Source organism: Embiotoca jacksoni, unplaced genomic scaffold (genome assembly GCF_022577435.1).
Source record: "Embiotoca jacksoni isolate LCO1_2020_lvr unplaced genomic scaffold, fEmbJac1.0.p SCAF_29, whole genome shotgun sequence".
NCBI classification, from domain to species: domain Eukaryota; kingdom Metazoa; phylum Chordata; class Actinopteri; family Embiotocidae; genus Embiotoca; species Embiotoca jacksoni.
In genome coordinates, this window is record NW_027185380.1 from 844,339 (window position 1) to 869,401 (window position 25,063).

The 25,063-nt window shown below is 43.2% G+C and overlaps 3 protein-coding genes across 4 annotated transcripts; 2 read left to right on the plus strand and 1 right to left on the minus strand.

Annotated features, from left to right (window-relative positions):
• Nucleotides 1-453: 453 nt before the first annotated feature.
• scg5 (secretogranin V) lies at nucleotides 454-4,756 on the plus strand. The gene is made up of 6 exons (XM_069161638.1): nucleotides 454-554; nucleotides 943-1,168; nucleotides 1,881-2,030; nucleotides 2,286-2,398; nucleotides 3,295-3,348; nucleotides 3,543-4,756. The coding sequence occupies exons 2-6, from the start codon at nucleotides 943-945 to the stop codon at nucleotides 3,669-3,671; spliced, it is 672 nt and encodes a 223-aa protein (XP_069017739.1). The 5' UTR covers nucleotides 454-554; the 3' UTR covers nucleotides 3,672-4,756.
• Nucleotides 4,757-4,816: 60 nt separating this feature from the next.
• Nucleotides 4,817-6,382, plus strand: grem1a (gremlin 1a, DAN family BMP antagonist). The gene is made up of 2 exons (XM_069161639.1): nucleotides 4,817-4,986; nucleotides 5,169-6,382. Exon 2 carries the CDS (start codon nucleotides 5,177-5,179, stop codon nucleotides 5,708-5,710), a length of 534 nt encoding a protein of 177 aa, XP_069017740.1. The 5' UTR covers nucleotides 4,817-4,986; nucleotides 5,169-5,176; the 3' UTR covers nucleotides 5,711-6,382.
• A 259-nt stretch (nucleotides 6,383-6,641) lies between these two features.
• On the minus strand, nucleotides 6,642-24,377 carry fmn1 (formin 1). Of its 2 annotated transcripts, XM_069161636.1 has the most exons (17): nucleotides 22,242-24,377; nucleotides 21,886-21,997; nucleotides 19,980-20,041; nucleotides 18,584-19,281; nucleotides 18,121-18,262; nucleotides 17,300-17,387; nucleotides 16,643-16,704; nucleotides 16,467-16,555; nucleotides 16,237-16,366; nucleotides 15,964-16,110; nucleotides 15,042-15,101; nucleotides 14,563-14,683; nucleotides 10,345-10,437; nucleotides 8,769-8,820; nucleotides 7,494-7,643; nucleotides 7,003-7,084; nucleotides 6,642-6,729 (listed from the first exon to the last, which is right to left on the minus strand). In XM_069161636.1, exons 1-17 carry the CDS (start codon nucleotides 23,865-23,867, stop codon nucleotides 6,685-6,687), a joined length of 3,759 nt encoding a protein of 1,252 aa, XP_069017737.1. In that variant the 5' UTR covers nucleotides 23,868-24,377; the 3' UTR covers nucleotides 6,642-6,684. The 2 variants fall into 2 exon arrangements, with proteins under 2 accessions (XP_069017737.1, XP_069017738.1); XM_069161637.1 differs by lacking the exons at nucleotides 6,642-6,729; nucleotides 7,003-7,084; nucleotides 7,494-7,643; ... (2 more) ...; nucleotides 14,563-14,683; nucleotides 15,042-15,101 and having other exon boundaries at nucleotides 16,020-16,110; nucleotides 16,201-16,366.
• Between the last annotated feature and the right edge of the window lie 686 nt (nucleotides 24,378-25,063).

Here is a 25,063-nt window from a genome sequence, read left to right on the forward strand (position 1 = left end):
GTCTTATTCAGGCCTTATTAAATCCTGTGAGCTTTTGCAGAGTCCAGATAAAGGGATGGGGAAAAAAAAAAAAAAAGGGAATGAAACCATAAATACAGGCTAAGTAAAAGCACAGCACGGATATGCTTGTTTGTACGCTGATTTGTCGTGTCAGTGCTGAGCTGTTCTGGAGTAATTGGCACAAAGTAAGAGCCAATGAGGAGAGAGGATTTCTGGTTTCCTAGCAACTGCCTCTGAACCGTGTAGCGGAGCGGATCGCATCCTCCTGCAAGGTTGCATAATGGTCAGCTATGATGACACCGGAAGCCGAGGGTTTCCCTTCAAAATAAAACCGCAGACTAAGTCTAGAGCATTAAAAAGCGTGTTGATTTCGGCTCAATTGACTTGTAGTTAGATTGAATTTGGCTAAAACGTGCGAGACTCGCCTTCAGAAGCGTTTCTCGGTGTATTTGCGAAGTCAGATTTTAGTTTGGAAACCGGAAACGTAAGTTTCCGCTGAGGCTGGCTTGACAGGTGTCGCGCAGCAGGCAGGTCCCTCCTTCAGCGCGGACAAGGTAAGAACAAAATACACAGAAATCCCTTTTTGTTTTTAATCATTTGTGAAGCCTTTCTAACGGTAAAATCCTACATATGATGTATTAAATATAAATAAATACTCTATTTTTTTTTTAATGTGTTATGCTGTTTTTTTAGATAATGGGGGCTATTTATAGGTTATTTACATCGGCTTTAGTGGTTCTGTTTACTGAGTGAGTTGCGCACTTGAGCTTTTTCATTTTACAAACAATAGTCTGCCACCTTCCACGGTTTGTAATGACCTGTTACAACCGCTTCATATTGGTCCTTTTATTTAATTTTTTTTTTTTTTTTTTTTTTTTTTTATCTAATTAGCCCGTCACAGTCCGTCTCGTGCACATACGCGTTGTGTTTTTGTGCCCGCAGATGACAGAGATGTGCTCCGCGGCGCGGTTATCGTTGCTCGGCCTCCTGCTGTGCCTGCAGCTCGGCAGAGCTCCCGCCCGCAGCCCCCGCACGGCGGACCAGGTGTCCGAGGCCGACATCCAGCGGCTCCTGCACGGCGTCATGGAGCAGCTGGGCATCGCTCGACCCAGGGTGGAGTATCCGGCCCATCAGGCCACCAACATAGTCGGGCCTCAGAGCATTCAGGGTATGTGGCGTGGCTTTAGAAAAGACAGGCGAGAGTGGAGTTCACGTTAAGGAGCAGACAAGTGAAACAAAGAAACACGTCATCTGTCTTAATGTTGTAAGCTGCCGTTTTCCAACAGTTTAGCGTTTTATTTCCTCTTTAATCTTGTTCTGGTTAAATAACCTACTATTACAAATAACATCTAATACTGGGTTTTCTTTGGTTTATTACCATGGATACAAGGTAAATATTGCACATGTCCTGATTTGGCGCTGTAATGTGCCTTGTTTGTTGATATCTGTATTGGTTTCATGTGGATTTTTTTTATGTACCGTTTTCAGTTTTTTTCTGCATATAAATACTTATTTGTGATTATTATGTGTTCAACCATACAAAATGTGGTCCTGTAATTCTACTTTTGGGCCGTGTTTGTTTCCAGTGTTTTCTGTGACCTCATGTCGCAGTACAATGGTAATTCATTTACGTGGACCCAAGATTTCAGTGCATTAAGCATGTAATAATTTCTCAGAGGTTGTGTTAACACACAGTGACAGTAATTTTTTTTGTTTGAAATGGGGTTTCATTTTGTGCTCAATGCTTAAAGCAGAGGATGTAAACATAAAGCTATTTTTACAATGAAAATACTGTTAAATATGCCTGTTTTTCTGTGTTAAGGTTTTTCTGGCTGCTGTTGTTGTTTTATGTTGACTGCAGTGTGCCTTTTCTCCACCAGGTGGTGCTCACGAGGGGCTGCAGCATCTCGGCCCTTATGGGAACATCCCCAACATTGTGGCTGAGCTGACTGGCGACAATGTTCCCAAAGACTTCAGTGACGACCACGGCTACCCGGACCCTCCGAACCCCTGTCCCCAAGGAAAGACAGGTAGAAGCCCGGAGACATTATTTCTTACTCGTGTCTGGAGAGCCTGAAGGGTTAATGACTCCCTTTTGGGGAAATCATGGAGATTGCTGCTTTTTTCATTTTTCTCGGTGCTATTTTTAGCCTCCAAAAAACTAAAAATAGTGACACCAATACCTGCCAGCCTTCTCCAGGTCACACATATTGTAACTTTCCTGATGAACGGTAGAAGTGACGCCCTGTCTGTCTGCGCTGTCTGTGCCTGATTTGCATTCACAGCAGCAGACGGGTGTTTGGAAAACGCTCCTGACACCGCTGACTTTAGCAGAGAGTTCCAGAAACACCAGCACCTCTACGACCCGGAGCATGACTACCCAGCCCTGGCGAAGTGGGTGAGTACTCGGTTGGATTGCAGGTGTTGATAATTTGCATTCTTGTTTTTGTTTTTTTTACAATTTGTTTTGTCGATAAAATGTAGAAAAATCATCCCACCGAGCTTAAAATTACTTATTTTTTATGTAAACAAAAATCAGAAATGTTCAGTTGGTAATGCTTGAGATGGAGAAAAGCTGATAATCCTTAGAATTTATAAGTTTTTATAAAACTTGTCACAAATACCTTCCTGACACTGACTTCTCCAGTTATTTAACCTACAAATCAAATAAGTTTGCATTTAGCATTTGGAATACCTTAGTTACCATTTTATCTGAACACGTGCCAGTTAAAACATGTAGGGAACCACTCCTGCATTAATATTAACCTTATTTTACAAAACATTTGTTTTTGTTCAAAACAACTTACAGTAAGGTGTTTCATTTAAATGGATTGAGAGGGAGAAGCGTAGCCTTCCCAATCAAACTACTAAAACAGGATGTTCAGTGATATACAATTATTATTATTATTTCTTTAAAATATTTTAGACCTAGTGCCAGCATGGTGTTATGGTGGAGCAGTTTTATTTCAGGTGGACCTAATCTTACTCTGATTGTTGCAAACAGCGTTAAAGCAGCAGCACACAGAGCTTTGGTTTCTCACGCTTGTAACTGTTTAAATAAAATTTTTAAAAAAAGACTTTTGTAATTTGCATTGATCCACTTTTCAGCTCGTATCTCGGGTCTGGTCTGAGGAAGTTTGCCGCTGAGTGTATTTACTCACTGAAAACGGCATTCATACAATTTGTTGACTGTAATTCAGGAACAAAGCGTCTGGCTGCAAGACAACAGATATGTGATTTTATGTCTGAAATCTTTTTTCCTTTTTTTTGTTTTTTTTTGCTGTTTCCTTTCAGAACAAGGAGCTTTTGTACCAAAAACTGAAGGGAGGACCAAAGAGAAGAAAAAGGGTATAATCTTTCATGGTTGTCTTTTTTCATTTTTCTGTGGGTTTATGTCAGAGAAACCACACACATCACCAGCAGTGAGCTTTTACCCCTGAAGGGAAGCGCTCATAAACTCATTGATTTATTCTCTCAACATGGACGACTTCATGTACATGTTTACATTATGTATACAAACATTTGTATATCTCCGTCTGCAGAGTGCTAACCCATATTTGATGGGCCAGAGGTTGGACAATGTGGTCGCCAAGAAATCTGTTCCTCACTTCTCTGAGGAAGAGGAGGAAGAAGCACCGACTGACACCGCTGCCAGCAAATCCACGACCTAAACTCCCGCAACACTCACTGTAACGTTGACGTATACTCTCAGATAAACGTTTTTAACACTGCACATTTCAGCATTTTGATTAATAGGACTGTGACCGTGCAAGTATTGTATTTGTTAATGATTTATTTTGGTGTATTGCAACCATATTAATTGTCTTAGATCTCAGGCACTGATTAGACACAACATGGTCCTGTCTCTTTATTCCTAGTATCTAACATTATGATCCGAGAGCTCGGCCATGGACACAAAATTGTGACACTCAGCTGTCGTCTCGAAGGGCAAATTATGCCAAATTGCAGAGAAAACCTGACAAAAATAAATAAATGTCTTTGCCAACAGCCAGCACATTGGACCTTGTGTTTAATTTCTTTAGACAACTGCTATTCTGAAGTCTTAATATTGAACCTTAAAGCGCCAAAAACCGAACTGTCTCGGAGACCAAATTCATTCCCCTAAAATCTGTCAAAGGCTTTAAAGTGTGAAACTGAAACCGGAAAGGTGTGACCGACCTGCCGTACAGTAAAGGTTTCAAGCCAAATATGTTATACCTTGGATATTGGATTAGGTCAAAGTTCACTGATACCAGTTCCCTATAATCTAATTTTAAGACATGTATAAGTCACTTTGTCTGAGTTTAACAATTCAACCCAAAATACTAAAATATATGGTGTTAAATACTTGTGTACAGTATATCTACCACTGTATTATAATAAGTTGTATAAAGATATATTGATCTGGAGTAATGCTGAAACGGAGAGTTATTATTATTGATGACTGTACAGAGATCACTTTAATCACGGTTTGATTTTTGTATGTCGCAATATGAATTTCCTTCTAATCATATCCTCAACAGTAATTATAAATAGTAACAGTCTTGCTTTGTCATTTAAGGGATGATTGCGAAATACTTTACTGTAGCATGGCAAATATTTTAGAGCTTACTCGGATGTGTTCTCTTCGCTATACTGCAGGTATATTCATCTCTACAGGCAGCACTGACTTTGTTGTTACCTCATCTTGTCAGACATGGTTGTTTTCTGTTTTTGTTCTGTAATGTCAAATAAACGATTTATCTGCATTGACAAAGTTTGGGCGAAGCTTCTTTTTGTTTCCCTTGTCAGGAAGATAGAGAGAGGATAAGGGTTTCGAGGGGCGTGTTCTGTAAAAAGTAACTCGAGAGTTGGGAAAACCCCTCAATGTCATTCATAAAGCCACTGTTTAGGAAGCTGGCGCTCCAGAGGAAACGCATGCAAGTGTCTGACTGGAGAAAGTTTTCTTCAGAGGAGTTTAAAAAAAAAAAAAAACAACAACAACAGGTAACTCAACTTAATTATAATTGATTTTGTTTGTGAAACAGAACTCTTAAATTAGCATGTATTTGGTAAGAAAAAGAAAAAGAAAAAAAGTGTGCTGCTTGCTTGCTGCGTAATTCGTGTGTAAAGGTTGTGCGTAAAATCCTCACCATCAATAACTGACTTTTATGTTGTTTTCCTTTTAGCTTCCATCATGGAGACACACTCACTGCTCATCTTTTCAGTAGTTTTGCTACTCATCCCGCCGGGGAGTGCGAACGCTGGGACATTTCAAGGCGCGTTCCCATATCCCAATAAATACAACCCGAATGACTCGGAGAGGTGCCTACAGCCCCCCATCAGTGGACTAATTACCCGCGGGACGGGGCCCGTGACCTCAACCGACGAAGTGTTGGAGTCCAGCCAGGAAGCGCTGCACGTTACCGAGCGTCGGTACCTGCGGCTGGACTGGTGCAAGACGCAGCCACTCAAGCAGACCATCCACGAGGAGGGCTGCCTGAGCCGCACCATCATCAACCGCTTTTGCTACGGACAGTGCAACTCCTTCTACATCCCGAGGCACATGTACCAGGACGGGAACGCCTTTCAGTCCTGCTCCGCCTGCAAACCCAAAACCTTCAGCACCGTCACGTACACCCTGTTCTGCCCGGGACAGATGCCCAGCACCAGGAAGAAACGGGTCCAGCGCGTAAAGCAGTGCCGCTGCACAACTATTGAAACGGATTAGACCCAAACTAAGACATGCTGGTCGATAATATCTCCTCTGTAGAAAATTTTTAAAGGGAAAGAGTATTTAAAGGGAAAATAGGAAAGTGAAGAACTTGACTGAGCCTTTTTTTTTACTATGAGAGAAAATGTGCAACAATTAACCACCTTGTTTACTGGAAGACAGAAGATACAAGTTGTTAAATCAAATACCTGTGTTTCCTCTATGGTGATACTTTGTCCTGCAAGTGAAAATTTATGACCCTGACCAAATATCCTGTCTGTTATCAGTCATTGCTTCCATATAGTTTTTGTATACGTTAATGGATTTGCAAGATCTGTTGGAAAATGGTTTTAGATGCATTTGGGTGACCTTTTTACTCAGAGCTGGTGAGATTGGGTTTAAGCTAAAAGCAGAATGGTTTGCAACCATTCATAATGTCATATATGTTGCAAACATGCGGGCGAATGGACGTGTTAGACTTATGAGGACATGTGAGAAGGTGCATTGTTTCCACTGTGTGGGATGTGAAGCTGAAGACTTTTGTGATATAAAGATTTTGTATTAAAACCTGCACTACTAAATGCTACTTGGTTTTAATGGCTGTGTATAATTTGTGTATTGTAATGTTGCTTGTAAATAAAACGGCATTCAAGCTATTCCATGACATTGTTACTTATCTGATTGGTGATTTTATTTGTGGAAAAATATTGTACTTGACATGTAAGGATCAATGCAAAACATAGCTGCAATGTAAGAATCTATACAGAACTGAAGCTAGAGTTCAAATTTAAATACATTTTTGGTAGCAAGGTATACATAAAGCTGTCAATGGTTGAATAAAGTTACACAGAAGACACGTAAGAGTGAAAGACATGATAAATTTATCTTGTGTTCATCATGGAAAATGTTGCTTTGGTATCCTGGTCCACATCCAGTCTGATCCATCTCTGTGTGTGATTGTACATTTCAGAAGTTACTCTTTTTAGAGTCTCTTAGGTTGAAGACGTGTTGGCTTCCTTCTGTCGCAGTCGCTCTTTCTGTTGAGAGCAAGTTATGATTGAAGTTACAGAGACGAGGACACTGCAGAGAACTTTATACTAATTCTATCAGAGCAGCATGACATACAGATTTGCATGTTCAGTTTGGATTTGATAATATTCTCGATAAGTTATTTTGGTTGTTTAAATATCAAATCCAAAATTAATTTCTGCATTTTGATGCTTTCAACTGGATGCTCGCATACTGATCTAGTAAATATCTGCTCATTAATCTCTCTGCTTCCTCAGTAAATCGACTGAATCCAGACTCACCAGGCTGTTGCCGTTGATCTTTCTCGTCTCCACCTTCTTCTCTCCTGTGATCCTCTTCACTGACAGCTGGGCCTCTTTTAACCTGCGACATTTTTTCGAGGTAATTGGTTTGATTAAACTAAAGCAGCAAGTAAAAAAACATATCTCAGAGACAAGAGTTAGTCCATAAATTTGGGCCAAAATCAACTTCAATAAAGCTGATTTCAAGCTGACAGGGGCAATATTTCAAAATAATTAAACTTGCAGGTGTTTGTTACTGATGACTAAATGGGTACACGTGGGGAAAAGACAAGTTGACTGCAACCTTTAAAATTGGTTTTTTTTTTATTACGCCACTTGAGACGGTCCAGGGCATCTAATCAGGACTAATTCTTATCCCATTCTTCAGCACTTAACCCTGTTTTCAGCATTAAAACTGAGCACAACCAAATTAAAAAAAAGGGTGATTTAGACAAATACACACATATAAACAGAGTTTTTACTTAGTGTACCTCTCTTTCGAGATGTTCTTGTTCTCCTTCTTCCACCTGGCCTTGAAGTCGGCACAGAACTCAAACCAGAACATGAAGAAGTGACCCGTGGTCACCTCCTTCTCTCCCGTCCGGGGCTTCAGTCCGAAGTACAGAACCAAGTCCTGAAAACTGAAAGATAGCATAAACAAAGAGGAGAATAATTAATTAATTTGGGGTTTAATTTGCTTCTCAACAAGAAGAAGTGTGAGATCTTCTGCCACCAGCAGCTGGCTTCAGTTCATCATTACGTCGATCACAGTTTAACTGACATTGTTCCATCTGGCCATTTCGTCTGATTGATCGCTTACTCTGCAAACACTGACGGATATCTTTATCTGCTCTCCAGATGCCCTTGTTGGATCTCTGTCTCTAGGTACTCTTTAGTGATTATTGATTTGTGATTTGTCAATGTAATTTTACTTCGGGCAGTTTAATTGATGAGAAAACAGTGCTGCTGGCCATAGAAGCTGCCAGGAGCTAATGCGTTGCTGCTCATGCAATCCTCTATATAACTGTTACTGTCGGGATATTTGTGATGCATTTCACATTTTTCACTTTTACTGTTGTGGTAAATACATTTACTACATTAAATGATTGTGTGACTTGATGTTATTATTTCCCTGGCGATACTTTGTATTTGGCACGAGGAACAATGTCATATATTTGACTCTCTATACTCTTTAGTGGATCCAGCTTCAAAGAAGCAAAGTAAATGACCATAAAAAGCCTCAAAATGAACCAAATGAGATGCAAAACAATGTGTGCAAAAAGACCAGGAAATGACTGAAAGACGATACTAAAGGATCAAAAAGCTTTAAAACCACCGAGACGAGATGCAAAACAACTAGAGAGAACTGCAAAACAATTCAAAAGAGCCATGAAACGACCAAAAAGCGATCTATAAGTATCTTAAACTACTTACTAAAGGCAGAGTCCTGCTCAACCTTTTAACCGTTACAAGTGTATCTAACTAGGATTACTGCATGGCTGTGCATCGGCATGCATAACGAGGAAGGAGGAGGTTTATAAAGACATGACAATGAGCCTAAACTAAAACTAACAGGTGGATAAAAGTTGAATTTGATATCCTCATTTATAGTATCTAAAAGTTTTTCGAATATCAAGGACTGTTCTAAATATTTCTATCGATGTCTTTTTTTTGCTTGCTCGGGCTGATGCTGAACTTTATGACCATGTTTAGATCAAAGTCCGGTGTGTTGCACATAAAAGGACTGCACAGTTTAATTCTCCCACCTTCTTTGTGCAGTTGTCAGCTGGTAGGAAGCTTCTGCGTGCTCCTTTCGTGCTGCAGAGAAGAAGAACAGACAGGGAAATGGTTAATTTTACAGACCCCTTAAAAAAATAAAACACAGACTACATTTTGAAGAGTCATAATTCCTGTGGAGAGTGTTGATATAAATACTTGTAGGGACACAATGAGAACCTTTTGTATGATGATGACCTGGCCTAACGGTGCCAGACGACCATTTGGTCTCTTCAAAACAGCCATTACACGCTCATTCAACAATGGTGCCATTCTTGCTGCCACTTTCAAATTGCAACGCCATTATGACAAAATAACAGCTACGCTGCGTGTTATCTGTGTCCATCTCTCTGAAACCAGTCAGACCTCAGAAAAATATCCAAAACCACAAATTCTGAAGAAGGCAGATTTTTCCTCTTCTCTTTTATTATTTCACAACTTTAGACCCAGTAGAGAAAATGTTTTGGAATGCAGATGATTGTCTTAAAAAAAACACTTTAAATCTTGTTTTATTTCACATCTACAGCATTTTAAATGGAAGAAAATGTTTTAAATGAACTTCACATGTTCCAAATAACCAAAAAATGGCAGAAATCCTGCACAGAGTTCGCTTGTCTGTATTGGTTTCATACTGAGGAAAATAAATGGGATACGAGAGACAAAATATCCAACATCAATGGATACAAGGTCATCTGAGTAGACCAAAGTTGAACTGCTCTTTCAGAAACATTTTGGATTTTTATTTCAAAGCTTGGATGTGACAGCTTTCGAAAGGATGGAAACCGTGACGATGCTCAAAACAAGAAACCAATTTAGCACAATGAATGTTCACCATAGAGATGGATCAATATCAGAGTCTTTCTCAGCATGGGATGGCTGAGTAAGAAGGATGAATATTTTTGCGGTGACAGAGAGCCTGTGTGTCCCGGGCAGCCAGGAGTCGCTCCGCCATTGCCAAATCTGTCTGATCCCTATCTGAGTGTCTAGCCGTTACTCTCAATCCATCCTATCTCCCTCAAACACACACAGATACAAAAGACACTCTGTGAAAAAGGAACATTTTCAGGCCAGTAAAAGGATGGAAACTGAAGGTACGGAGGGGTTACTGAACAGGCCTGCTGGGCTTCTGGAAACATTTCCAAAAAGCGACAGGCTCACCTCGTAGAGACACAAAATGTGATGTATAATGACAACAAACATATGCAAAATGACCAGAAAGACATCTCTTTCTCTAATGTAGGAGGTGTGGGGGGCCTTCGATATGTCTGCACTCAGGGGCCCATTGTCTTATTATCTTTTTATGACTACAAATGATGAAATTATATATAAAAAAAAAAAAGGAGGAATCATGGTGACAGAAGGTCCAGAAGAGCAGACAGGTTGTTAAATGCAGGTTTGCTTTCATATATTCACTGCGGGGGAGGATGCTTGAGGATTTCAGGATATATACGGCGTGAACTAAGTTTGGATCGGTAAGTCCTTAAGAGGATTTCAAAATAAAACTCAAACATTCAATCGATTTTCAGAAGTTTTGCAGCTGTACAGAATGTAACCGTGGTTACTCACCACTGAGAACAAAAGCCTCCATCTTGTCCTTAAACGGCTGAAGATGTTCTTCAGGAGAGTCGCAGCAAACTCTCTGTACGTCTTTCTCACATCCTGGATGACAGAAACGACACAAAGACTTGGCAATTAGAAGAGAGAGGAGAGAAGTGCAGCTGTGGACAAACATGTAACACTCATCATGAACATGCAGGTGATGGATTTGTCTGTGGATTGTTGGCAATAATAAGAACAGGAAACATGAGCAGCGATGACGACCACATGAAGGACATCTCAAGAAACAGCCGGGGAAGATTTGGGGAACTTTGGAGCAAAATATACCTGCTGTCTCCTTCTCAATTATTCCTCATCAACACTGAATGGACAACAACCAACACTCTCTGAAGAAATGTGTTTACATGCAGTATAACTGGGGGGTCTTCAACATACTGACATCTTTCATGTTACATTACATCCTTAACTGCAAAATGCTTGAATGATACTTTGTCATTTCGGGCTGTAGATTTTTATTTATGTGTTTATATTTGACCATGAGCAAGTTTTGAGTTTGGGAGTATTGAAAGTTTTTTCTGTGTTGATGTGATGCCGAAAAAAAAATGTATGGTCGCAACTGTTAAGTTATTTTTGTAATTATTAGTGAAAAAGGCCAAGTTTAATGCTGCGTTACAGTGATTTTAAGTTGTGACTCTGAAGGTGCAGTTACTGAATTACGACACAAGGGGGAGCATCTGCTTCTGTGAGCGCGAGTTGTGGTGAAGCTGCGCGAGACTTCCGCTCCTCAGACGAAGAAGAAGGAACACGTCTGACGTCTCTTTTCTCTCGCTTCCCGTAACAAAACAGGTCAGTAATGATTGTTATATCATCACAATGTAATTGTAAGTAGTTTAAGAGTGTTTTCTGTGTTGTTTCAACAAGGTTTTCTGTCGAAAATAGTTGGTTTGGTCTGATTTAGAAACGTATCTGTCCACCACAGTGGAGTCCCGGTTAAACTGTGTTTTTCCGCGGGTTTGTACACAAGGCCTCCAGCTGTAACGTGTTAGCTGTGTGATTTTATTTTACCAGAGTTTGTTTAAATGAAAAGAGAGAAAACTGAGATAAAAAAAACAACAACTTCTGTTTCATAAAGACGGAGAACAGCCAAAACAGGACTTATCTTCTGCTTTTGCTGGCGACTCCTGTTTGAGGCCTGTAACATTTGAAACCAGTATTTAAGATGTAAATCGATAAGTCATCTTTTTTTTTTTTTTGCCTTGAATTGAAGAATTTCAAGAAATAACACGAGTACAGGGTTTCTGCAGGGTTCACAAAGTCAAATTTAAGACTCCTAAAGACCCTTTTAAAACCACGAAACAGGCAATTTTGTTTGTACTGGCGGTAAACCCAAAAATCGGAAGTAACTAAAACGATTTAATTAACACAACGCGGTCTCAGATAAGCCATTAAAAAAAAACAACAAGGAAGCTCCCATTTCAACAAGATAAAGACACTTTGTCCATCGCGAGCCGACGACGACAACCCGCAACCTACAACCGGCGTTGCCCTGGAGACGTTTGGAGACAATTCAAGGCGTTTTAGGACTTTTTCGGTTTCGGACCGACTCTGAACGAAACGCTTATCCGGACCGTTTCCCCGGTTAAACCAGCTCCACCTGCGCCCGAGCGGGGAGGTTATCGGCGCGGCTTCCTCTTTCGGCTATCACTTATTGAGATTCGCCCTGAGATGGCGGCTGTGAACTCGGCTCCCTCTCCGTCTCCGTCTCCCTCTCCGTCTCCGTCTCCCGTCCTGCCGCTCTGCGTCCAATCAGTGGATCAGAGGAGCCAGTCTGCGGAGCCAGTCATAATAGAGGCTGCGGAGGGAGCCGAGCCGCCCCCCCCTCCTGCCCCGATGCTCGATCAACATCTCCCAGATAAGATTACAAAAGAATACTGTTTTCATTGGGGGGGGGGGGATTTGTGTAAACTGTGGAGGCGGGTATCTCTCCCTCTGCATTGTGTGGGAAGCCTTTTTCTTTCTTTCTTTTTTCTTTTTTGTGCTCGTTTCAGACCGAAGAGGGGTTCGCCGAACCTTCGCGTAAACGCCAAGCCCGGCCGACGGCGAAGGGCGCGCTGCTTTCAGACGTGAGGGCTGCGATTACACAAACTGCGCCCGAGGCGACGTTTTTTTTTTTTGGGGGGGGGGGGGATAAACGCTCTTTCTTGAAGAAGAGGTTTTCTTAAGGGGTTTTACGATGATGCGTCTGGACGTCCGAAATCACGTCTTCCGTCAGACCCCACGGTAAACACGAATCCGTCGGGAGAAACCAAACACGGACTGCGGGACAAGAGGAAAAAGCAAGAACGTCTTCAGCAAAGAAACGCGACATCTTCGCAGCCCGTAACGCTCATTTAAAATAGCACAAAAGCAAAAATAAAGAAGGTCTTGATAATAAGAGACACGACACGCCAGCAGCTCTGCGAGGCTTTCTGCAGGGACGGAGGTACTGAAAGCTAAAAATAAATCGACTCAGCTCGGCGTTATTAGTTTCGCAGATATTTGCTCATAAAACCAAAATACTGGATGCCAATCCTCCCCGGAGGAACAGACACATCATTTGAGATGTTTCGCGACAGGAAAAGTTCAGGGGTGCCGGGAGGGTTCATCGCCTGGCGACCGTGACCATTTTTTTTGCAATATTTCCTGACGAAGCATCCACTCGCTGTCGAGATATTTCAGTGTGGACCCAAGAGGAGCGACACCGGAACGGAGCCGCAATGCGAACATGGCTAAAAACATAACGGATAAAGGATTTAGACGTTTGGAGCACGCTGCGCTTCTGGAAACTTTAACATTGCCGGTGACTATTTTAAAGCCCGTTGTATTGGGATTAAGGGAAACGTCTGAGAGACATTTATCTAAAAACGACTCGACACCTGAAGAGGCGAGTGAAAAATATTTTCTGCCGATTTTTCTTCTTCGGTGAATAAGCTCAGTATAATGTCATCTGGTCTCAACGTGGATGACTCGAGAGAGAGAAACTGAAGCTTCAATAAACAGAAACACGTCGGACGCAACCAAACCAAACGCGAAACACGGGGAGAGCGACGAACGACAAAAAGCCGAGCTCCGGAGGAGTCGTGAGGGCGGTTCAAACGGGGAAGAACAAAAGGAGCCTGCGACCCAGATTGCACGGTGGTTTGGGTAGACGGCCCGATAAGACAGAGCTGCGTTGAGAGCTAAAGAAAGCTATCTGCGGCACACATCTGGGTGGTGCGGGGGGGGGGGGGGGGGGGCACCACGCTGGAGGCCCAGGTGATACGGCCGAGCGGGTTAAGGATCCGTGCATCTCTGCAGAGATTCCCTGCCGATACCGCCGGGGTCTGGAGATTACGTAAGTGGGGGAGCTACGGAGTCCCTCCGCCGGCGACGGGGCCACAAAGGCACAACGATGGGAGATCTGATGGGCGGCAGGATTAGGAGCTGGATCTGGAAGGCGCCAGGCCAGTATCAGCAGCCAGCGAGACTCCTGCCGGTCTCCGAAACGCACGGACTCAAACATGCGCCGGGACACAACAATGAAACTCGCGCGCGGCGCAGCGCAGCGCCCCGGTGAGCGTCGAGCGGCTCCGCAGCCCACTGGCACGAGGTCATATGGGCACACTTAGGGAGCGAGAAGAGACGGCGAGAAGGATAAGAAAGGACGAGAGGAAATCTTTTGTTCTGGAGGTTTAGTTAACATGAATGCGGTCGAACAGGCAGGCCTGTAGCGCTGAGTATAAACAGCGACTCAATGGCTGGGGCCAGTGATGGGAAACCAGGGTGGTGAGTGTTTTTTTGGGAGGAGGTGGTGGTGGTGGTGGTGGGTGGGGGAGGGGGAGGAGGGCGTCTAGGGGAAAAGCGATGCCAGACTGGGCTGGAGGTTTTTGGTCTGTGGGAAAACCTCCGGAGAGCAGCGCAAAATCCCAGCGATAGAGTTACACAGGCTGGCTTCGGTTTTCAAACACACAAAAAAAAAAAACCACACAACAAAATGACCGCAAGTTGAGGCTGTTCCCAGTCAGCCGGTCGGACGGAGGCTGAGGCTCGCCGTCTGTCTGCTCGCAGTGGAAGTCGCGTCGTGGGGAATGTGTGCGAACCTTTGAATGTTGTCAACCGAGAAAAGGAGGAGGGGGGTGTGTTACTTTATCCTGGAGTTTATTTGAATATCCTCAGACTAAAGGAGGCGGTGCGGCGGGCGTCACCTACTTGTCAGATCTTGTCCGAGCTGTCTCACGTCCCTGGTGAGGTCATCGAACTTGACCTGCGCGGCCAGGAAGACGTCCTGAGGTTCAGGAAGGGGGAACGTGCTCTTGTCTGAACCGGCGTTCTGTCGAAATACAACAAAAGACAAGTGAAACATGTCCGGTGTCTAATCGATTTGAAATCCTCCTCAAACGACGACAAGCGTAAACCTTTTCTAGGTTTGTGTTTGTGTATTTTATGTCCATCTGGAGTCTGACGAAGACACAGTAGCGTGGACACGTTTGTCTGTTTTAAGGCTCGCGTTCATTTGGTGTCACAATTATCGGCTTTTAAAACGCACTCGCAGGTTGTTGTTCTTTCTCCTCGAACTTGATAAATAAATACCAATAACATTCAAATCCTCATGAGAAAACAATATAAATACGTCAGTTTCAAGTAAGATACAGAAAACGACAACAACAGCTTTGTGTTTTTTTGGATACCTTGTCCACATTGTGCAGGTAGTACGACACCACGAAGTCCACCAGGCTGATCCGATTGTCCTGACAAGACGACATCAGTAAGTTTGTACCTTCGTTAAAACCGTTTGATCAGATATATTTTCTCTAAAAGAAACTTCTCTTTTCATCAGACTGAATCTGAGGTGCAAAATGATTCAATTAAAGCTGCTGATGAGCTCATTTAGTTGACCTTTCTGTTAGTTGGTGTGTAACAACAAGCTGAAGTGGGCTCTTTTGCCCAGCGTTTTGTCTCTCAGGGGAGACACTGAAGCCCTGTGATTGGTGGAGGCTGTTGCAAAAAACTTCTGCCATCTACTCTGTAGATTTTTACTTACAAAATATGTAAAAAAAAAAAAAATCATGCAATTAGATTTATTATTCTCCTAAAAAAATAGATGTTGATGATGATGCATCAAAAAATATGGCAACGCAGCGCTCCTTTTTGATAATTTTTTTGGCATCAATAAACAAAACATTTTACATAGAAGTGATTATTTTTCTTTGATTTTCCCTGAGTATGGAAAGATCATTCATCATTCAGCCCTGAAACCAAACCTTTGCCCTCTTGCCCGTTATTACCACCATCACGGATAGAAAAAAAAAAAAAAAAAAAAAGACTAAATGACTTCTAAGTGAATAAATCAGTCCTGTCTGAATATTCTTGCGTTCCTCTCCACCTACACGGCATTAGTTTGTTATTTATTTGGGTTACGCTGCACCTGCTCTGCGTTCTCGCGTCCTTTTAAGTCCACCATCACGTCAGATTACATTTTCATGAGTGACAAAGCTTGCATGCTTCGCTGCTTCCCAAAGAAAAACGTCTGAATTGAATCGCGAAGTGCCGAAGTTGCGATGGAAGGCGGAGAACAGAGCGACAGCATCTCGTTGGGAACGGAGGCCGTACCCTGCTCTTCACGTCCTTCAGTTTGGGGAGGATTTCCAGGCCGAAGCCGTCGGCCTGGCCCCTGGTCCTGCTGCCTCCGTTCATGTGGTTGCCCAGAGCCAGCACCAGTCCCATCATCCGCCTGACGCTGTCGCCCTCCAGCAGAGCCTGAAAGCAGCGAACACAACACGCGCTTAACTGATTTTTTTTTTTATTCTTTTTTTTTTTTTTTTTTTTATAAGGCTGATATTCCCTCACATCTCGTGGATATCCCTCGATTTACATCCCCGGTACCTCGGAGACGGAGGAGACCGTGTTGAGCTTGCGTTGAATGGAGGCGATCCCATCGACGAAGGCCGACTGGAAGATGATGCAGCGCGCTCGGCCCGCGAAGTCCGGGATCTGAGACAGTTCGTACAGGAACCTGTTCACAGAGAGTCCGTAGACATATTATCATCCGTCCCTTTTAAAAGCGCTGCCGGCGGTGAAGTGTGACACTTCCTCCTATAAACTGAGACACTGACTGTTCGGGTTTGTCCAGCAGCTTAACGTCCTCTTCCTCCGACGTCTCGTAGTGTTTCTTGATCGTCTCCAGCTCCTCGGGCTGCGCTCTCTGACACGGAGACAATCAAATATTAATACGAGATTCATCATTGAATACTTGTTGTCATACTGCGGCAGAGTGAGCTGCAGTACCTACATTTTCATACAGAGCTTCGATGGTCTCCAGGTCCACCACGGAGTGACTCACCGTCAGGACGGCTCACGTTTGAACAACAGATTAAACAGTTAAAAGGGCGGCATGGTAAAAAAAAAAAAAAGCTGTGATTAATATACAAGCTGTTTTCATATTCACACTAGTTGGTTTTTATTTAGGTAGGATTTGACTGGAAATCGTAAACTGCTCAGAGACGTGAAAATCAATGTATGAATGGTCTAAACTGTCCAGCGGGCAACAAAATCCAGAACTGCTCACTCGGAGCAGTTTCAGAGACATTTCTCCCAACGATTGATCGCCTATTGCAGGAACAACTGTGACTGTGGCACTTTGATCAGTGTCAAAATATTTGTATTATGATACTTGTGATACTATATATATATATATATGACTTAAACTCGGCTGTCTTGGATTTGACGATGTAGTTCGGCTGTATTTTTATGTTTGAAATGAAAGATAAAGTACAAAATGTAAATGTTTCAAGAACACAGTGATCCTGTAACGTGGCCTGAAATCAGAGTCTCTTGTGTGGTAATAACCTAATGGGTTTTTTTTTTATTTTGACATGAGACCCACTATTCCCAATGTTGACCTATGCGGTTACCTAGCAACACATCTGAACGAACGGCGTGCCCTCACCTTGTTGAATGTCCTTCATCTCCAGGTGGAGGCTCGATATGAGGATGCCCACGGCCTGAGAGCGCTTTCCCTCCAGCAGCTTAATGATCTAAAACACACACACACACACACACACACACACACACACACACGGTTACCGTGGCGACGTCACCATTAGAAACCATTAGCGAGTCATTAGTGGAGAGTCTATTGTGAAAATGGAGCAAAACAAACAAAAGGTCATATTACGTTTGGTCTGAGTGCTTTTGATGTTGACATGTTGGAACGAACGAAATCTTCTGTCATTTTATTCTATTTGAATTTGACTTTAATTGTCCATTAAATGTTTTACAACAGTGAGTCTTATGCACATCACTGTCCAGCACGTTCTTCCATGCAGATACACTCGATAGCTTTGGCAACACAAATCCAATCTTGGTGAATAATTGCGGTTAGAGGACGTCGAAATTTCCGCATTAACAAGGAAACCGAGCGAAGGGAAAATATTCCTCTACTGTACGGAAAGTAAATAAATCACAACTGTGAGTTCAATATAGCACGTCTAAATTGACTAAAAAAAAAAAAAGAGAAATAAACAAAATGAAACACTGCGAAAAGGACATTAACTGAAACATGGAGGGATTTTGCTTTTCATAATTTTTTTTTTTTTTTTTTTTTTTAATCTCAGACTCCACCTGTAATTTTTAATGCTCCTTTAAGTCTGTAAAGATCAGCAGTCTGTAAACGGCATCAGCCCCCCCTAGTGGACGAATGACATTAAATTGATTATCTGCTCCAGAAGCTGAACTGTGTTTCACACGATGTTGAAATTCATTTCTCACCTTCCTGGCTTTTGCTTTCTTCTCGTAGGCCTCCGACAGCGGCTTCCTCTTGGTCTGTGTGCTGGTTTTGGCGAACAGATCCTCAAACTCTCGGGTGTTGATGATGTTTGGTTCTTCTAAGACGTTCCACAGTGTTTTGTTGCTAATGGAGAAAAAAAAATAGAACGTTTAACTAGTGTGTCACATTTACTGATAGATACACAGATAGTTAGATAGATAAATACTTTGGCCAGAGGTGATTGGTTTCTTGATATGATGCAAATATAGGCATTTTTCTATTAAAGCAGGAAGTTGCGAAGATTTTATTTAGTTGCGTTTGTGCCATTATGTTGGAGTCCAATGGAGAGTTTTAGTGCAACCAGTGATTCATCTGCACATTGTGCAAAATGTCATAACAGCAGTGTTTGATTTTAAATACGCTGCTGTGCTCTGGAGTGAATATTTTTTTGGGCGGTGAACCTACTTGGTGTCCTGGACCTGGATCCTGGTCCAGTACAGAGGCTTCATGGGGCAGGAGGGCTCCACTGCAGGTTTCCTGGGAGGTTTATCAACCATGAATCCCCCAAACAGAGGCGGAGGAGGTGGAGGGAGAGCGAAGCCTGGCATGGAAGGAGGAGGAGGAGGAGGAGGGGGTGGAGGTGGAGGGCCATTTGATGGCTGCATGTGGTTTACATTTGGTGGAGGAGGAGGAGGAGGAGGTGGAGGAGGAGGAGGGGAAAGAGAGTCTGGTTTGGCTGTCTGGGAGGAGGCTGATCGAGGGAGCGAGTCTCCAGCAGGAAGAGTTTGAAATGATGTCACAAGAGACGAGGAGGAAGAGGACGGATCGTTCCTCTGACCAGCCAGGCTGAGGCTGATGGAGGCCAGGTCCAGCTTCCTGGGCGTCACCTTCTGCAGCTGAGGGCTCGTGCAGGCGCTCCCCGTACCGTCACCATCCCCAGCAGCTTTGACGAAGGTCTGTCTGTCCGTCTGGATGCAGACGGTGCGGAAGGACTTGTGCGAAGAGTCGTCTGCCGTGGACACGGCAGCGTCTCGGAGCTGTCCTTGACAGCGCGTCCCGACCTGAGAGAGTTTGGCCTGCAGCTCGGCCAGAGTGAACTCCAGACGGGCGACATTGTCCCGGTTCTCCACCTTCAGTCTGGAGAGCTCCAGGCCATAGTCCTCCTGAAAACAATGTTGGTCAAAAGGTTTATCTCCCGTCTGTGTGCCCGATTTATTTGAATTGCATTTAAGTTGCCGAGCTAAGCATCTCTCTGAATAATAATGAAACGTGTGACTTCCCGAATCTTATCTTTCGCTGAGATTGCATTTGGGCATATTGCTGCCATGAAGATGTTTAGCAGGTATTTTCACCTGTCAGCTTGCTAACATAAATTAAAAAAAAAAAAAAATCCAGCTGTGGCTGATGATGTCATCAACTTTGCAGGTATTTGGTGGTAAATCAAAGTATTGTACGATCAAATTTGGAGCCACTGAAGGAAAACTAAAGATGTTTTCAGTCTTATTACAGTTCATCCTGTGAGGGGCCTGAATGTTTCAAATTCATGGAAATCCATCCGGATGTTTCAATCCCATCACAGATGTCACCCTCGTGGTGGCGCTAAAGGAAGATATCTCCAGTAGGATTCATCCTCTGAGGACCACAAATTTCACATTTTACGGCAATCCGTGCAAAAAAAAACCCAAACGTTATATATTCCCCTAAAAGTGTTACAAATACATGCCCTCAGAGGACCACGACTATCCGTACAAAAACTTCAATCCCTGTGCCGGTTGTTGAGGTATTTCTGGCACTTAGCAGTATTAATAAACAGCACATGTCACCGTACAGCGGTTCAGCACTTCACTTTCTTCCCACCGACCTGAAGCTTCTCCAGCTCCTCTTTGCATTCTCTCTTCAGCTGCAGGAGGGCCGCCTGGTGCTCTGAGAGGAAACGGAGCAGAACATCAACCAGACGGAAACCTTTTACGACAGCGTTGCGTTCTTCCCGGTACCGCAGCAGATGTTCGTGATCACCGCCGTGGTGCCCCAGCGTGTGTTTTTGTGCACCGAGTACATTGGCGACGTGGCGGGTTACAAGCCGCAGACGGAAAAAAAAAAAAAAAAATCCGAACCGCCACGAGACACTTGAGAACTGTGACTTATTTTGCATGACAAATTACCAAAAAAAAAAAAAATAATGTCGTCCTGCTGCTGGAGGCAGAGGGCTGTTTGAGGATGTCATTACTTTTTACATCAAAAAGAACGATTCGCGGTTTTACCAGGCGATGGCAGCAGAGCCTCGGATGTGACCTCGGATGTAACAAACCAGAGGTCAAAGGTTCTATTTGGCTGCCGTCTTGAGCAAACTGCTTAAGCAAACATTTATCTCCTAATGGATGACTGAAGGTACTGAACAGTCTGCGAGAAACGATATCGACTGTGACCTTTCTGCCCGTGTTTACAGGAAGTGTGTTTCCAGGGATGAGGGGTGTGTAGACACGAAGCGCACGGTTTTATCGCTGCTCAAACAACCTCGGATAATCCCACCGATTAACAGACGTCAACATTTTACAAGGAATGCTGGGACATTTTTATCAACCCGTCCGCTGAAATACCAACAGATGTTCACCGACCTAGTTTTAGTGCAAAGTTTAAATAAAAGTGCTGCTGACGACTGATTTCTCTGGATTATTACAGCCACAAATGTTTAGACGTCTGACGCACTGAATGTAAGTGAGTAAGAAGGGAAATAAACAGCAGTGGGGACGTCATCAAGTCAGCTGAGCTCCACAACAGTAAGAGGCCACGGCGGGTCTGCTTTTGTATCGTTACACTTTTATGTTTTGTTTTACCCAGAAAAATGTCAGTTTAATTGAATTTTCCATTTATTTTCTGCTGCCGAGGTGAGCGGTGTTTTTTTTTTGTACTTTAAATGACCAGGAATTCATGCAAAACTAGTCCTATTTCACATACTCAAAATGAAAAGTACAAATTTCATGCAGCGGATACATGTACATATCTCTCTGAAGTCTGACTTCTTCTTTGACATCTATTTGATCTTCTTGCAAACGCATCAAATATTAACAGGCGGCACTATAACTGCCAATAACACAAGGAAAGGCCTTTTATTACATTGGAATTTAAAGCTGCTATTTGCCAAATTGTTTTGTGATTTTTAGTGTAAATCATTGTGGTGGGAAAAGCTTTTGTTTCAGCATTTAATTGCCTGTTGGATGCAGTACAACCACTAGGTGGCACCGAAGCTGAAAAAGAAGAACGGCGTCACGTGTAAACTGCAGAGTGCAGTCGGGTAAACACTTCCACAGGTGGAGTCCCGCAGACTGTGGACACTGGACAGGGTGGAGCTGTGTTTACCTCGTGATGTCACAGAGCACACACCACCTCTCCGTATCCGTCAGGAATATTCACAGTGCAGTGTTGCACGCAATTATAGCATTTCTATGTGGATGTTTTAAGTTTCATCTTACAGGGAGAAGACGCAAGTCTTTCAGTGCATTTAGCAGATATACCCCGAATTTCTGCAATTTCTTTTTTTTAACTCTAAAGATCTGATTGGCATCCGAGAGCTAAAACAACATGAACAAATTTAACAAATTCATATTTTGTCTTTTTTTTTTTATATATACATATTTTAAACTGCATATTTTGGAAACTCACTAATTGATGTTTTACTTCGGTTTGCGGTTCTAAAACATGGTTAAATATAATTGATTTTCATATTCTTATAACTTTAATATTAATGTCTATTCATTAGTATAAATTACCTGCTTCAGTATACTTCAACCCAACTTCTTTTTCCTCCTTAAGAGGCGGCCAGACCGCTTGTAGACGACCAGGAGTTCGCTCCTCTCCGTCTCCTGCGGTGGACGCCTCGGACTGAGGGGACAGACATCGAGATTTTTAACATCATTAATATTACTTCTGCACATCCGGCCATCCACAGGACTCCAGGTGTGACTGTTCAACATAATAAAAAAAAAAAAACATGGCTCTGATTGGCTTCTGTCAATACTTTTTTATACGATTTGTGTGTAAAACACAGTAAACACGGCTCACAGATGGAACCAGTTTGATCAATACTCTTAGATTTGATGCTCCCTTATGATCATGTGATGCGTACTTGGTCATCAGGTGGTTCCTTCTGCTCTGGTGTCTTATTGGAGGTTCTCTCAAAAAGCAATGTCAGCACATCTTTGTCGGCTCGTATCCTCTTCCTGATTGCCTCCAGGTCGACCTTGTCCGCTGGATCCTTTTTCGAAGGCTTTGGGGTGAAGAAAGCCTTGAAGGCATCGAACGCTGCCTCGGCACTTGACACGGAAGATTTTGTGGACTTAAATGACTCTGAACCCTTTGCCTCTTCTTCCGTTCCAAACTCTTTCTTCTCACCCTCTTCCTTTCCATTCACTCTGCTTTCATCCTGGTTCCCCTCAGCATCGAACTCTTTCTTCTCACTTTCTTCATTTCCATTCACTCTGCTTTCATCCTGGTTCCCCTCAGCCTCGAACTCTTTCTTCTCACTTTCTTCATTTCCATTCACTCTGCTTTCATCCTGGTTCCCCTCAGCCTCGAACTCTTTCTTCTCACTTTCTTCATTTCCATTCACTCTGCTTTCATCCTGGTTCCCCTCAGCCTCAAACACCTTCTTCTCTTCCTTCTCATCTCCTCTCTTTTCCCGACTCAGAAACTGGGAGATCTGGTCCAGGAAGCTCCCCTGGACCTTAGCGTCCCCCTGCTTGTCGGTGAAAACCTCCCCCCTCGCTCCCTCAGTGGATGGTTTAATCTGGGCCACGGCGTTGTGCTCGGGCCCACAGACTCCCTTCCTCAGGACCCTCAGGCCGCTGAAGAGTGCCGGGAACTGGATCTGCTTATCGGAGGGGGAGCTGGGGAAGAAGGTGGATTTGGTGAAGGTGGATCCAGGTGGAGGATTCACAGCTCGGGCCACAGATGTTATGGTGATATTTGGTGAGGTGGCACTTGGGCTGGGACGATGGTTGGTTTCTGTGAGAGACTCTGGAAACACATCTCTTTTCTCCTCTTCTTCATCTTCATCCAGCGTTGGCTGCTCTTGGACAGCAGGTCCCGTCCAAGTCATAGTTATTACAACATGTTTGGTTTTGCTTTTTGGAGATTTCTCAGGCTCAAAACACGCCTCGGATTCCGTACCCGTGACAATGTCTTCCGGGCGGCGTGCACTTTCATCTCCGTTTCTTTCATCCTGGTCGGTTTCTTTCGTGTCGTCCTGCTCGATGCTGATTGGTGCAGCACAGTCACAGTCTGCCTTCGTGCAGTCAGTTGAAATGTGTTGACATTTTGGCTGCAGAGCTTCATTCAAGGCACATTCATCCAATGAGTCCTCTAAAATGTGACAACCCTCTTTGCTGTAGCCATTAACTTTGTGTTCATCTGGCATTTTATTCTGGTCATGATTTGTGGCAAAGCTCTGCTCCTCTTCAGAATTTACAGCCACGCTTTGCAGCTCTGTGAGGCTGAAAGTTTTCCTCTTCTCCTCTGTTGCGTCTGAGTAATTTCCTTCTTCCCTCAAACTTAAATGTTCTACTGACTTAGAGGTGTTTTTGCCCTCATGAGGTAATATAACATACGAAAAGGAATCTGTAGCGTGTTCAAGATTAAAGTTCAGATCCCCATTTTTCTTTGGCTCAACACTCAGTTCTTCCTGCATTATGTCCTCATTTTGTTCCTCTGGTAAAGTCCTGAAGAATTTCAGGATGGCTTTTGGCTGCTCCATTTTTGTTGCAAGTCAGAGGCGCTCATAAAGTAATCCAGAACGGAGTGAAAAGGAAGCTCTTGGAAAAACTTTCCCCACAATAATGTGGTTACGTCTCATATTTGAGAGTTAAGTGCAACATCGTGCTGTCTTGTATTAAAATAATGAGAGCGTAAATCATGTTAAATTATCCACACAGCAGGCATAAATGTCTCTAAGTGGTTCCAGTTTCATGCCGTAAACAAATGAAGTCAATAAAGTCTTATCATGTCCGAAAAAGTCCAACCTGTTTGAGCTCCAGTTTGTTGAAAAGAAACAGATTTTCTCCTTTCAGACTTTCACCGGTTCCCTCATGTCTTACCAGAGAGCTAATTTTCCAAACCTAGAACTGGAAGCAGCAGTTAGTTATTCAGAGCAGCCAATGACAGGAGAGAAATCCACAAAGTCATGGAAAAGTGAAGGTTTCCAAATCCAGCTGCTGTTGGCCGGAGTGACTCATCTCAGCCACAGTTAAAGTCACAGCCAAGTTGCAGCTTCAGCTTCTGATTCGTGGCTCCTTCTCCCTCCGGCTCCTCTCTACCTGCTGTAGTAGTTATCCGAGCAGCATCTTGTATGTCATCCTGCAGATTGTCACGAAGTAATTGGAAGCAGATGGCGTTCCCAGCCGCTGTTTCTGACAACTCCCTGACATCCGTGATCTTTAACGCCAAGGAAGCCACCCAGAACAGATGGAGGAGCGCCACACCCAAAGCTGAAGGAGGGTAAATAAAACTGCCAGGGATCACTTGCTAAACATTTGGCCTTTAAATCCACCGTCGCAGGGAGGTCTCTCGGCTCCACTGAAGGTACTGAGTGACGCCCGGCTAATCTGGCCGGTTTAGTGGATCCGACCCCACCTACACCGTTTAATCAGATCACACTGGATCTAATATACACCATCAATCAACACAGTGGATTGCTCAGATTATTAGGAAAATAACAGTTAAACTAGTGACATTGTTAGCGGCTTTAAGTTCATTTTCATTTGAATGTGTTTGGTGGAAGTAATTTGAATTGCCCTTCCGAGAATGAAACTTGCTCTGTTGTTGTGCATACAATGATTAAATAAACATATAAATAAATAACTTTTCAAAAATAAAGTTTTGAATCAAATAACATTCAAGTTGTTAATAAAAAAAAAAAGGAGGGAACATGTGGTCACAAAAATACTTTAAGTA

What these genes read in the sequence shown, in the direction of transcription:
- scg5 (XM_069161638.1), top strand. Translation starts at nt 943, where the DNA reads ATGACAGAGATGTGCTCCGCGGCGCGGTTATCGTTGCTCGGCCTCCTG. An exon ending in CTGTCCCCAAGGAAAGACAG is followed by an intron (nt 2,031 to 2,285) that starts GTAGAAGCCCGG and finishes TTGCATTCACAG; the next exon opens with CAGCAGACGGGTGTTTGGAA. An exon ending in ACCCAGCCCTGGCGAAGTGG is followed by an intron (nt 2,399 to 3,294) that starts GTGAGTACTCGG and finishes GTTTCCTTTCAG; the next exon opens with AACAAGGAGCTTTTGTACCA.
- grem1a (XM_069161639.1), top strand. Translation starts at nt 5,177, where the DNA reads ATGGAGACACACTCACTGCTCATCTTTTCAGTAGTTTTGCTACTCATC.
- fmn1 (XM_069161636.1), bottom strand. Translation starts at nt 23,867, where the DNA reads ATGGAGCAGCCAAAAGCCATCCTGAAATTCTTCAGGACTTTACCAGAG. An exon ending in AGGAACCACCTGATGACCAA is followed by an intron (nt 21,998 to 22,241) that starts GTACGCATCACA and finishes CTGTCCCCTCAG; the next exon opens with TCCGAGGCGTCCACCGCAGG. An exon ending in CGGTCTCCTCCGTCTCCGAG is followed by an intron (nt 16,111 to 16,236) that starts GTACCGGGGATG and finishes CGCTGCTTTCAG; the next exon opens with GCTCTGCTGGAGGGCGACAG.